Raw genomic sequence first — 13,857 nt, 5'->3', positions numbered from 1 at the left:
CGACCCGGCCTCAATGGGCCAGGCTGCTCGGCGGGCGTGCTGGATGACGTGGTGCCACCCTGCTCTGCCCGCTGCCCACCAGATGCGCCAGGGACGGAACAGGGGGAGGCCGAGCGTTTAGGGACGCCCTGTGATGGAGTTAATGGGACGGGCCCCAGAACCTCCTCCTCCCTCGGGGAGCCCGGTGGCCCCCGGGACTCACTGTGGGACGAAGGTGCGATCGGTGACGTGCCCCGACGCCCCACCGACACCTGGCGCTGCCAGTTCTGGAGGCCTGCAACGGTATCAACCAGAGTCTGAATGCTCGCAGAGACGGAGCCCAGGGAGTGCGACATTCCTGCCAGGGACTGTGCAACCTCAACCTGTGAGTGCGCGACGCCATCCAGCACGTGCGTCAGGCGGTCGATGCTCTCCGCGACTGACTGCTGGGACTGTGCCATGGACTGCTTGGACTGGGCCATGACCTGGTGAGACTCGGCCAGGGCCCGGAGCGCGGCGGCAATGTCATTTTGGCTCTGGCGCATTGCTGCCTGAGAGGGCAGCCCTTTCCTGGTCCATGGATGATGCGTGCACGTGAAGCCCGACGTCTAGAAGAACCTGACCAATGGCCGAAACCGTTTTACCCATTGCCTCGACCTCGGACGCCACTGGTGCGGCCTGGGTGGCTGCAATGAGCGGCACCACTCCCTGCTCCTGGACGCGGATGGATTCCTCCAACTGCTAGAAGATGGCCGTCATCCCATCATTGTGTCCCTGGGTTTCCACAGGCATCGGGTGTCTGGGTGGGTCAAGTTCATCCAGGAACCTGGGAATTGTCTGGGCGGCAGCTGCTGGGCCTGGGCTGCCCTCCGACCGTCCAGCCCCTCGGCTGCTCCGAACTCCACCTGCTGTACCTGCTCGGCTGTGTGGTGCACACCAGACCGTGACCCAGGAGCCTCATCACTTATTTGCCCAACCGAGGTGAGTGTCTCTGGCATGGTGGATGGTGTGGGAGACAGCAGTGCTGCAAGCTCTAGGTCCTCGTCCGGTGTGTCCCGGTCCCATTCATGGCCCGGCGCAGGGCGCACGTGGCCCATGTAATGTTCCGCACCGGGTGACTCCGTGGCCGTCCTCTGTGCGTCTACGTCAACTGTCGCCGTCACTGTGGTGGCTCATGGCCCAACCTTCGGGCAATGCGCAGCCATGATTATTGTCACTGTCCGTCCTCTGTGCGTCCCCCTCCAGAGTCCCAGAATGAGAGGATGGCCCTCCTGGCGGACCTCCTGCCACCCTCTGGCGTGCGACCCTGGGTGCGGGTGACGTTGCAGATGGTCGGCGCTGTGTTGGCCGAGACGGTCCTGGACATTCGGCGGCTGGCCCTGGGGAACAGAATGATACGGGGTTCGTGAGACACGCTCGGCCGGGTGTACGGTGGTCCAGTGGGCAGAGTGTGAGGGGAGAGAGGATGGGTGGTCCAGTGGGCAGAGTGTGAGGGGAGAGAGGCTGGGCTGAGGGGGGGGGGGGCATGCAGGGTTGTCTCACTTGCTTCTGCGCCTCCAACCTCGCATTGCGCGTCCTCCCAGATGGCGGATCCCCCAGCGAGGTCCGGTGCCCTCTGTTTGAAAACGGTTAGGGGATGCAGCACAGGCGAACCCCCTCAGGTTCTCGTACACTCGCGGTTGTTGTGCGCTATCTTGTCCTGTTGGGGAGGGAGGGGGCATGGATAGAGCATCACAAGTAGGCGGGTATCATCAGGGCGTTCAGATATGGGCTACATTAATGCTGGGTGGGGGGAAAGTTGGAGCTCCACCATGACATCTCTCCAGGGGTTCACGGCGCTCATGTGGGTCGGGTACAATGTTCACCCCCCCCTCCACTCACCCTCGCCCCTCCTCCCCCTCGTGCCCGGGGCGGGGGGGTGATGAGGGACATTGGGGCGGGGGGGGGGGGGGGGGGTTGGTTGTGACACGGGGGCACCATCGTGGCACTTACCCTGGCAGCCCTGGTGAGGTCATGGAGCTTCTTCCTGCACTGCTCCCTGGACCGAGGGGTCTGCCCCACAGCACTCACTGCCGTGCCAACCTCACGCCAAGAGCGTCGCACTGAGCTAGACGGCTGGTGATGTCCACGTCTTGGGCAGAGGATGGCCCTGCGTAGCTCCACCTCAACGAGGAGGGTGCCCAGGTCCGTGTCCCGGAACCTAGGGGTGGCTCTTCGTGGCTCGGCCATCTCTCCTCCTTCTTCTTCTCCGGGTCCTTCCGTGCGTAATTCGCGCCCTTTAAGACGCAGTGCGGCATCATTCGGGCGTCGCACGCTGACAACGCGGATTTCACATCACCTGTGTTCCTCGCGGCCCTACTCCTAGCCCATTTCCGGGGCCAGAATCGGTCGCGATCGGGGCCATTTCACACCGTCGTGAAACTCGACGGAGTTCACGACGGCGAGGTCGCTCCGGCGCGGCCTCTGAGAATCACGCCCCTGATCTTCTTGTAATCATGGCTCAGTGATCGCCACCAAATCATGCCCCTTTGTCTTTATTTGTGTATGAAATCATTAATTTTATTCCTAATCCTACATGCATTCAGATACAAAGTTTGTCCCACTAAAAGATTATCTGCTCTTGTATGATTCCCTCCTCTTGTATGATTCCCTGGTCTAATGTGACATTTACATGCTCTATCCCTTCCTCTCATTATTTGTTCACAATTTGCCTAATCATTAACCTGCACTTCTACTTTCCCTTTGCACTTTGAGTTTTTAAATTTCTATGCAACTGAATTCCTCCCCCATCCCCCCCCCCAATTTAAAGTACATAATTAAAACAGCAGGAGGGTCTTATAATATAATAATAATATTATATGAACATGAAAGGATAATTAACAACAAAGATAAGTAACTCACCCATGTATCCCTCTTGGTGACTAATGTGGACCTTTATCACGTTCCGTTGCTTGCTGCAGATAGGGGCAGAGGTAAATGTCCTTGCCTTTGCCTTGTTGATCGCCTGGAGGCAAGCCCTGCTGGGGTGAAGGTATCCAGCCCCAACAAATGCCCTGGCATGGTTTGGGGATCTACTGGAGTTTTTATACCGAGAGAAGTTTAAGTACATCATTAGGGGATCGGTTGAAGGGTTCTACCGGAGGTGGCAGCCTTTTCATTACTTACTTCAAGGAACTAATCACTGTCAGGGAGGAGGGGAGAAGGGGGGTTTGGGGAAGGGGGAGGTTGGGGTGTGTGGGATTGTGTTCCCTTTTGTATCTTTTTCCTTGTTTGATGTTTCAGAGTTTTATAAAATAATTTATGTTTTGTAAGATTTTAGAAAATTTTAAACTTCAATGAAAACATGAAAAAAAAGGAGTTGTTGATAATGCTATTAAACTCCACTTACTCAGGAATAACCTGCTCCCTGACACTCAGTTTGTGTTCTGCCAGGACCTCATTACAGCCTTAGTCCAAACATGGACAAAAGAGCTGAACTCTAGGGGTGAGGGGAAAGTGATTGTCTTTGACATTAGGACAACATTTTACCAAGTGCAGCAACAAGGAGCCCCAGTAAAACTGGAATCTACGGGAATTGGGGGAACAGTATTCACTGGTGGAGTCATTACTAACACAAAGGAAGATAGTTGTGATTGTTGGGAGGCAATCATCTAAGTCCCAGGACAATGCTGCAGGAGTTCCTCAGGACAGTTTCCGGCCCAACCATCTGCAGCTGCTTCAGCAATGAATAAAGTCAGAAGTGGGGATGTTCACTGATAATTGCACAATATTTAGCAGCATTCATGAGGAGTCTGTGTCCATATGAGCAAGATCTGGACAACATTAGGGCGTGCGCTGACAAATAACTTCTATTCCACACAAATGTCATGCAATGACCATCTCCAACAAGACAGAATCTAACATCTCCAGTTGACATTCAATGGTGTTACTATAACTGAATTCCCACTATCAACATCCTGGACATTGCCCTTGTCTAGAAACTGAACTGGTCAGCCATATAAATAATGTGGCTACAAAAGCAGGTCGAAGGCTGGGAATTTTGCAGAGAGTAACTCATCTCCTGATTCCGCAAAGATTATCGTCTATCTACAAATCAGGACTGTGATGGAATATTCTCCAACTACATAGAGTGCAGCTCCAACAACACGTAAGCTCAACACCATCCAGGACAATACAGCCCACTTGATTGGCACTCCACCCACCACCTGAAACATTAATTTCCTCCCCACCGATACACACTGTAAAGTGTATCTTGTGTACCACATACAGGATGCACTTCAACAAACACCCGAAGGCTGCTTTGATGGCACCTTCAAAACCCATAACCTATACCACCTAAAAGAATAGGGTCAGTAGATGAAATGAAATGAAAATGATAATCGCTTATTGTCACGAGTAGGCTTCAATGAAGTTACTGTGAAAAGCCCCTAGTCGCCACATTCCGGCGCCTGTCCGGGGAGGCTGGTACGGGAATGGGTGTACCACTACTTGCAAGCTCCCTTCCAAGTCACACACCACTCTGACATGGAACTATATTGCTATTCCTTCACTGTCGTTAGGTCAAAATCCTGGAAGTCCCTTTGCCTGTGGTTGTTCCTGCAATACATGGGCTGCATGAGGTGACTCACCACCACCATCTGAAGGGCAATTAGGGAGGGACAATAAATAGTAGCCAGTGATGCCCACAACTATGATTCTATCCTGTGAAAGAATAAATTTTAAAAATCTACTCTTGGCTATTTCTTCCTGTGCATTGGTGCAATTTTCAGAATTGCATTCCTTTTAGGTGTTATCATTGCCAACAGTCTCTAATGCTATGCACAGGGTGAAGACTGGCACCTACCCTGAAGATACCTGCACTTCCTGACTCTTCTAACTCTTCCATTTGACCATGCTGAACTCTTTGCCTGTGTAGTGGCCACTTCTTGGAACGTATGATTCAGAAAATTCAAGGGGATGCCAGAGGTAATGTTACAGGAGCAGGAATATAGGCTATTGCAAGTGATACTGTGGCACTGATGAGAGTGGTAAGAATAGATCATGGCAAGGTAAATCATGTCCAACTAGAGTTCTTGGATACATGAGCAAAGATTTGGAATACGGAAGGTAGAGTTGAAGCGTGGAAGGAGGATGTGGGTGGAGAATGATGTAAGGAAGTGATCAGATATGCCTGTGGTGCCTTTCCATTGCCAATCACACTAGTTAACCTTCCTGTAAGAACATTGGTCCAGTCTTGATGAGGTGTAGCGTCTTTCATTTGAATATGTGCCTCCGACACACAGCTTTTTCTAATGTCCAAAGAATCCAGAGCCCTCTCCCCTGCATTATGTCTCAAGCCATGCATTGATACTCCCCTTCTTCGTATTCTACTCTCATTGGTGTATGGTACAGGGAGGTACTTCGAAATTACTACTGTACCTTCAAGCTCCTACTGGCACCCTCTCCATAGTGTCCTTTACCCAGGCAACAAGAAGGCAACACATGTAGGACTCATGATAACACTTCTAGAACTGAGGAGGGGTATGAATTTAAGCAGACCTGATTTCTTCTCACACTGCCCATCAATAAACAGAAAGACGTTTTAGATTTTTGATTTCCCCCTTTATAAGTACTGGTGTATTTTTCTTTACCCTTTAGTTTTGGACTGATCCAATCCTTTATCAATATCCCCACAGTAAACTTGAAATACACTAAAATACGGGGTAAGGCACATACACAAAACGTGGAGAGTGGGTTTGCAATACCACCCCGAACTCCATTTGCATTCATACAATAAAAGAGGGGGGGGGGAAATTGGGAAAACACCACAGACAAAAATCAGAATTATTGTTTCATCTGAGTCCAGTAAGTCAATGTCCAATGAAGGTTGTTTTAGGTGGCTTTGCCTGGCAAACTATTCATACAATCTGAGAATTAGTTCACTCTAGGTAAAATGTGGGATTCTTTATGGAGATCCGAGTTTGCGAGAGATAGAGGTTAGAGGCAGGCTGCTAATTTGGGCTTATCTTCTGAGGCTCAACTGCAACTGGAGATAGAATGCAAAAGCTGTATCATTAAAGCAATCCAAACAGCTCAAGTCTCTGTCAGGTGACAGGTGGTTTCAGAGCAGGTTTAAGATAACGAAGCCCTTGTTAAAACCTGTTGTATTTTGAGCAGGTAACTGTGGAACTATTAGCACAGCATTAGAGATGAGGAGTCGCAAATAGCTCTGCCTTTTGGCCGAGCTCGCTGGTGCAGATGTTTCATCCACTAGTCCTTTGTGTTGACTTGGCTAGAATGTTTATACTGTGCAAGGAGTGATATATTCCAGGAGTTTGATGAGTTAGCCTTTGCCCAGATTTAACTCAGAAACGGGGATTAAATAATATGAGCGCGGGAGCGGCTGTGTTTATGCGAGCTCTGGTTCCGCTCATCTTTCAATTCTTGTTTTTATCCTTGTGTACATCTCTTTTATGTATTTTTAAATTTACATGGCTTTTACTATGTGCCAAGATTTGTTGGTCAATGTTTCAGTACTTTTGAGTTGAGACAATAGGCTTTAATCTTCATTGATTCATGGCGGGTGGAGGGAATTGGTGTGGGGCCTAGCTTTTGGTGCCACAGCTGCCTTTGAGAGGTTTCCCACCCTAACGATACAGTGCACACCAACGGATGATGGCTGCTTGTGATGAAGGTGATCCGGCTGTATAACGCAGGACATAAAAGCCCAATTTCAAGAGTTGCGAGGCATCTTTATGGAGGTGGTGGCAGTGCATGAGAAGGTTCTGGTTGTTGGGAGAGTACTGTTTCTGGTGCCTCCGCACAGTTCCTGTTGCATGGTTTATAATCCACCTTGAGGAATTTTGGGGAGGACAAATGGGAGCCGGTGATGAGCCCACTCGTGTCCAGTGTCTCTAGCAAGGTGGTATAGATGTTCCCAGCCGAGTTTGAGAACTGGCTGCCATGAATCTCGATCTGGAGGACGGGCAGCTTGGATTTGATGGAACACATTTAATCCGATATCCAAGCCCGGGGGTTGGGTTTGCCTTCCAACCCCTGGTTTTGTGTGGTCCTGTTCTTGTTATCAGTGAAGAGGGATTGGGATTGCCTGAGTTGGCAGGTCTGTCCTCTCACTGCTGCAACCTAGGTAGTTGACCAACTAGGCTCAGTCGAGATGACATGTTGGAACTAATGAGATGCGTGCTCCATTCGCCGGAATCTTTGGAAGATCCTGAAGAGTGCTCTCCAGTGGACTTTTCTTTATCCTGATGACTGCCTCGCTTGTCAGTTGTTATCCTGGACTTTGCACCCTGATGATCTTGTGGTGTCTGTTAATGTTGTCTATTCATCAGTTTGCAGGGTTGTAACTGTTTTGGGTGGGATTGTCCTGCACCATTGGTTATCCTGATTTAATAAGGCTTTATCATGTTGAGCCGAATATTGAGTTTGGGATTTGTGCATAATTTCTTTATCCTAATAGATCCTTGGTTTGGGGGTGGGGCGGTAGGGGATATGGGTGGTAAGATTAGATTTGCACTCACTGTGTTTGAGGGAGTTTTGTTTTAAATTTTGGGCTGCGTTTGTGCTTCTTCAGGCCCGGCAGACCGTGTATTCCTCTGTTGAGGATTGGGGTTTGTTAGACTCCCCTTTGGGGAGCATTTCCTGATGTGGGTCTCAATTTTGTCAGTTCTACTACTATCGGAGCTCTTGTGAATGAGGTTGGTCTGAATATCCTTTATCTGGTGGTAGGTGGCGTGGTTGGGTGGTTTCTCCCAGTAGGGTTTTTTTTTCTCTTCTCTTATCCTCTTCGGGCACGAAGTATTGGTGTGTATTTGATCGTTTTACGGGGAGGTGTCGTGTTCTGTCTGGAACTGAATAGGTTTTGTTTTGGAGAGGTATCAGGATTGCGTGCCAAGGGAGTCCTTGGAACCAATTCTCCAATCCTTCTTTTTTCATTGTGGCGATGTTGGGCTAGGCCAGGCTCAGCACCATTGTTAGTACCCTGTTTCTCATTGGATGGGAGTTCCTGCCTTGAGGGTGTAATGGGGGAGTCTGGTTTGGGTAGGTCTGCATCCGGAGAGGTGAAAGTTGGGGAAGGGTCCGAAGGGTGTGTCCAGTAATTGTCCTTATTCTGCTGAGGAGTTGCATGGGGGCCACTTGGCGGTTGATTGGCAGTTCTTGCCGAGATAATAATACAGAAGTGGTTTGTGGATCTGAGGGGTTAGTTCTTGTTCTTCACGTTACCTCTGACTTTGAAAATTTTGGGGGGTGTTGCTTCTCTCTTTATACTGGTGCCTGTGAGGGTTAGCCACGGTGGTGTTAGTTGTTGGCCTTGCTGACATGGACATTCAGTTACGGTGCTATGTTTGATTTTGGGTAGCCTAATCCTTTCTTCCTTTGACTGATCCTGGTTTTGGGATGGGGGGGGGGGGGGGGGGGGGGGGAAGGGGGGGGGGTGATAGACCATCAATAATAGACGACGAGTGATAAGTGTAACTGAGGCTTTAATACACTAAACAGCAAGTCTCCTGCCTCTGGACCCGAACTGGGTCCGGAGGCGGAGACTTGCCACTTTTATACAGAAGCCTGAGGGGAGGAGCCACAGGCAGAGCCAGCCTGGACAAGCCCAGGCATGTACAATACAGCACAATGAATATAATACAATAACGTGGTTTACCACAGGGGGGATTCTCAAATCCCGGTGCGGAAGATGGGTGTTGGCTCTCCCTCCCTCCCTGAATGCTCCCCAGTTTTGGGGTCACTCTGTTGGCCCTCCTGCCCCAGGAGAGGGTCTCCCCCATGTTCACCGATTTGGATCAGTTTATATTCGTTTTCATTCCTGGCCCCAAGAAATCCTGTTGTCCTACTGAGTGCGGTACTGGTGGTTTGGTGATCTGTTTTGTCCTTTGTCTGGAGATGGGATTGTGGAAGTGCAATCTTTTGCTCTTGGCCCATGCACTTGCTCTTGATTTTGGATGGGGAGACTATAGACTGAGCATCGAGGTTTGGTTTTGCCCGGTCCCCTCTTGCTCTTTGTTACTGTCACTCTGCCACCTCAACGGTGTAGGATGATTGCCTGCTCTGGTATGGAGAAGAGTTTAAATTGTGCTATAAGAGTTGGCTGATTCCTCTTAGCACTGGGGCTCTCAGGGTATTGTTTTCTTCTTCTATCATTCTTCTAGAAGGGCAGCACGGTGGCGCAGTGGGTTAGCTCTGCTGCCTCATGGCGCCAAGGTCCCAGGTTCGATTCCGGCTCTGGGTCACTGTCCGTGTGGAGTTTGCACATTCTCCCCGTGTTTGCGTGGGTTTCGCCCCCACAACCCAAAATGTGCAGGCTAGGTGGATTGGCCATGCAAAATTGCCCCTTAATTGGATTTAAATTTTTTTTAAAAATTCTTCTAGAATTTCCATCATGTGATAAGCTGCGCCATTTTATCAGTCCAGCCTTTTGTCCTTTATAAAAAAAAGCAGAACTTAAACAAGAGAATATGGAAGAGGAACAAATGTATTTTAGTTTTCCTTTTTGCCTTTTCAGCCATGGAAACTGCCTATCTGCCCCTAACTATGGAATGTCCTAAAACAACTGCTTTTCTATTCCCTGCGCTGTTCCTGCTGACTGACACCATGATCTGCACTACACTTCTTCAAGGTGTTGTCACTCCCAGTATATCCGCAACTGAGTACCAGTTTAAAAGTGACGTACACTCCAAAGACTTCTGCACCTCACAGTTTCTTCCTCCTACAGTTTCTCCTTATCTCCTTCTTGTCCTGTTTGTCTGTGAAAGATGTTATTGTTATAACTGCTGGACTAGCTGTATCAGGAAGTATCCTTGATCAAGGATTCCCCCATACCTATCGTATGAACTAAATTTCCCATCATGCTGAGAAAGAGCTCTACTGTAGTGTACTTTTAAAAGTTCTTAATGCTCATAACTACATTTGTCTACTTCAATGCTGTTAATGCTCATCTTAACATCAAATTATTTTAATTATCCCACTTCAGTGCCACCTTGGCAGTGCCAGACTGGCACCCAGGTGGCACCAAGAAGAGCCAGGGTACCACCATGTCCAAAAATTATGCAGCTGGGGGCCTCAGGTACCTTGGGAGACCCCCACGAGTGCAGTTCCAACTGGTCCCCATTTGTGGGGACCAGTGCTGAACAGCACCCATCTGAGGTCTCCGAGGCAAGGTGATGAACCTCAAAGCCTCAAGTGCCTTGGGAATCTGCACATTACAGTGATACAAACTGTCTCGCTCTAATATGCAGATTTACTAAGGAGTGATGCGTTGCGAGCTGGGTAGATCCCAGGAGCAGGCTCATACGGCTTTTATCGGCCATGCTGTGCCACGACAAGCTGCTTTTCAGACGCAGTGTGGCTGTTGGGTTGTACCCATTGAGTTAAGATTTCAGCTCAATGACCTTTTGTTACCAAAGGCAAAAAAAGCCTGAAAGGCTGCTGCCACACAAGATGCCCTGGAAATGTATCACAGAGTAAGTTTTGTCCTGAAAGAGAAGAGACATAAGGAAAAGAAACTTGGATGGAAAATAAATAGAAAATGCAGTATCTTAATATTCAGGGGTTCTTATGAGGGGCAGTTTTCACAAGGAATGTCGGCTGGGAAACTATGCTTGAAATAATTTGCAACTTTTAAAAAATGTATTACATTTTTCAAAAATATTCTGAAAGTTATAACTTTGGGTTGCTTTGTTTCTTTTAAAAGGAGAAGAGTGAAAGCAAAAAAGAAGCAATGGCTTCATTTGAGGCGTGGAAGGCAAAGAAGAAAGGTGTGCTTAAAGAAACGTATCGCAAGAAGAAAGAAGAAGAAAGGAAAAAGCATGAAGCAGAAGAAGACAATAAACAACAGAAGGCAGTAGCAAAAAAGGCAATGAGAAATATTTGTTTAGATACATTATGAAATATATTGGGCAGAATTTTAAATCTCTTAGCCGCCTTCTCTCCAAGAACAGTGAAAAACCTCTCCAATCTATCCTCATATCTGAAGTTTCTTACCCCTGGAATCGTTCTTGGAAACCTTTTCTGCACTCTCTCCAATGCGTTCACATACTTTCTCTCATGTGCCACCCAGAATTGTACACAGTATTCCCGTTGAGGTCTAACAATTGTCTTTTTTGGGGAAAAAAAAGTATTAAGGCATTTACAAATAAACATCAAACCAAGGTCAAAAAGAAAACAAACAGGAGATCACATCATAACTAAATAAGTAACCAACAACCACAACCCACACTCACTGCCTAGCCCTCCACCCTCTCTGCCGCCACCTTTTCATGTTAACCCCAACCAATTCCCTGCTGACTTAGCTGTCCTGGAAGAAGTCAATGAACGGTTTACATCTCTGGGCGAACCCTTCCATCGACTCCCCTTAAGGCAAACTTAATTTTCTCCAGTTTAAGGAAATGCATGAGGTCACTCACCCACACCCCCTGGTATCGGTGGCTCCGAATCCCTCCATCCCAATCGGATCCGTCTACCAGAAAGGCAAAGGCCAGAACGTTGGCCTTTCTCGCCCCCCCCAGACTCCCAGGTATTCCGTCACTCCAAACACTGCCAATTCTGGACTCGGGACCACCTTCACCCTCAGTACCTCCAACATCACATCAGCGAACCCCCACCAAATTCCCTCCGGCTTCGGACAGGCCCAAAACATGTGAACATGGTTTGTGGGCCCCCACGCACACTGCCCACACCTATCCTCCACCCCCTCAAAGAACCTATACATTCCAGGCACAGTTAAATGCATCCTGTGGACTACTTTAAATTGAATGAGACTCAGCCTGGCACACGAAAACGCATTCATCCTCCTCAGAGCTTCCTCCCACAACCCAGCCTCCAGCTCTCCCCCAGCTCCTCCTCCCACTTTCGCTTAACTACTCCTATCGTGGCGCCCTCCCAATCCATTAATTCTTTACAGATCTCTAACACCCTGCCCTCACCAACCCGTTTTCGACAGCACCTTGTCCTGCAACCCCAGGGGCGGCGGCTCAGGATAGGACAGCATCTGTTTTCTCACATAATTCCGCACCTGTAAGTATCAGAACCCGTTTCCATTGGGCAACTCACACTCCTCTACTAGTCCGCCAAGCTCAGGAAGCTGCCACCCACGAATAAATCCCCAAACCACTTGTGTCCAGCGCCCCGGAACAAACCTGTGATTCCCATAGATCGGAGCCCAAACCGAGGCCCCTTCAAGCAGCAGGTGCTGCCGCCACAGTCGCCACACCCTCGGGGGTGCATCTATTACCGGACTTGTGGTGTACCTGGCTGGCGTCAACAGTGCTCCCAAGCTAGTGCCCTTACACGAGGCTACCTCCATCCGCTCCCACACTGACCCATCCCCCACTACCTTACCATGACTATATTTGCCGCCCAGTAGTAATTCATTAAATTTGGCAAGGCCAATCCGCCCCCCCCCTCCTCAACCCCACTCCAACAGCGCCTTCTTTACTCGTAGAGCTTTCCACGCCCACACAAATCCCGATATCATTGTGTTAACTTTTCTAAAAAAGGCCTTTGAGATAAAAATTGGGAGGTTCTGGAATACAAACAAAAAGCTTGGATCACAGTCACCTTCACGAACTGCACCCGCTCCACCAGTGACAGCGGAAGCACATCCCACCTCTTAAACTTCCCCTTCATTTGCTGCACTAGCCGGGCCAGATTCAACTTGTTTAGCTGCTCCACTCCTGTGCCACCTGGATGCCTAGATACCTGAAACTTGCCCCCACTACCTTAAATGGCAGCTCACCCTGCCTCCTCTCCTGCCCCCTCGCATGGATTGGGAAGACCTCACTCTTCCCCAGGTGTAATTTATACCCCGAAAACCAGCCGAACTCCACCAAAATGTCCATAATATCCCTTATGCTTTTCAGTGGGTCCGATATATACAGCAACAGGCCGTCTACATATAAAGAAACCCTATGCTCCAATGTCCCCCCCACACAATCTATTTGCAACCCCTCGACACTTTAAGCACCATTGCCAGTGACTCTATCGCCAAGGTGAAGAGCTACGGGGCGAGTGGGCATCCCTGCCTCGTCCCAAAAGACAGTTTAAAGTACCCCAAACTCATTCGCCACCGGCGCCTGGTACAACACCCTAATCCAATTCACAAACCCCTGCCCAAACCGCCCCAATACTTCCCACAAATACTCCCACTCGACCCGATCAAAGGCCTTCTCCACATCCATCGTGACCGCCAAATCTGCATTCCGTCCCTCCGGGCACATCATTATGACATTTGACAGACGCCTGATGTTAGCCGACATATGTCTCCCTTTTACAAACCCTGTCTGGTCCCCCCCATCACCCCTGGCACATAGTTTTCAATCGCGAGGCCAAATCCTTAGCCAACAACTTGGCATCCATATTCAATAATGATATTGGGCGGTAGGATTCACACTGCTCCGGGTCCTTATCTTTCTTCAGGATCAGAGATATTGAGGCCTGCAATAACGTAGAGGGGAGCTCACCCTTCTCCCTCACCTCATTAAATGCCCTTACCAGCAGGGGCCCCAGGTCTCCCGAAAACTTTTTATAAAATTCGACTGGGAAGCTGGCCGGACCCGGGGCCTTCCCTGCCTGCATTTCCCCCATGCCCTCCGTCACCTCCACCAGTCCAATGGGCACTCCCAGCCCCTCTACCAGCCCCTCCTCCACCCTGGGGAATTCCAGCCCTCCAGAAAATACTGCATTCCTTTCCCCCACACCGAGTTGGGTGCTCCGATTCATAAAGCCTCCTGTAGAATTCCTCAACTGTCCCATTCATCTCCACCAGGTCCAATACCACTCCATCCTTGCTGTTGCTGTCCTTCACCGTACCAATCTCCCTCACTGCCTCTTGCCTCCTGAGCTGTTGGGCCAGCATCCTACTAGCCTTCT

The 13,857-nt window shown here is 49.4% G+C and overlaps 1 protein-coding gene across 11 annotated transcripts in view; it reads left to right on the top strand.

Moving 5' to 3' along the window:
• map9 (microtubule-associated protein 9) overlaps nucleotides 1-13,857 on the top strand; it is a 181,389-nt gene that overhangs the window by 129,563 nt on the left and 37,969 nt on the right. For all 11 annotated transcript variants that reach the window (XM_038792282.1, XM_038792281.1, XM_038792276.1 and 8 more), the window contains one exon: nucleotides 10,682-10,843. In XM_038792282.1, coding sequence (XP_038648210.1) covers nucleotides 10,682-10,843 — 162 coding nt within the window. The remainder of the gene's footprint in view (nucleotides 1-10,681; nucleotides 10,844-13,857) is intronic.

This window comes from Scyliorhinus canicula, chromosome 3 (assembly GCF_902713615.1).
Source record: "Scyliorhinus canicula chromosome 3, sScyCan1.1, whole genome shotgun sequence".
NCBI classification, from domain to species: domain Eukaryota; kingdom Metazoa; phylum Chordata; class Chondrichthyes; order Carcharhiniformes; family Scyliorhinidae; genus Scyliorhinus; species Scyliorhinus canicula.
This window is presented reverse-complemented; position numbering and strand designations above follow the sequence as displayed.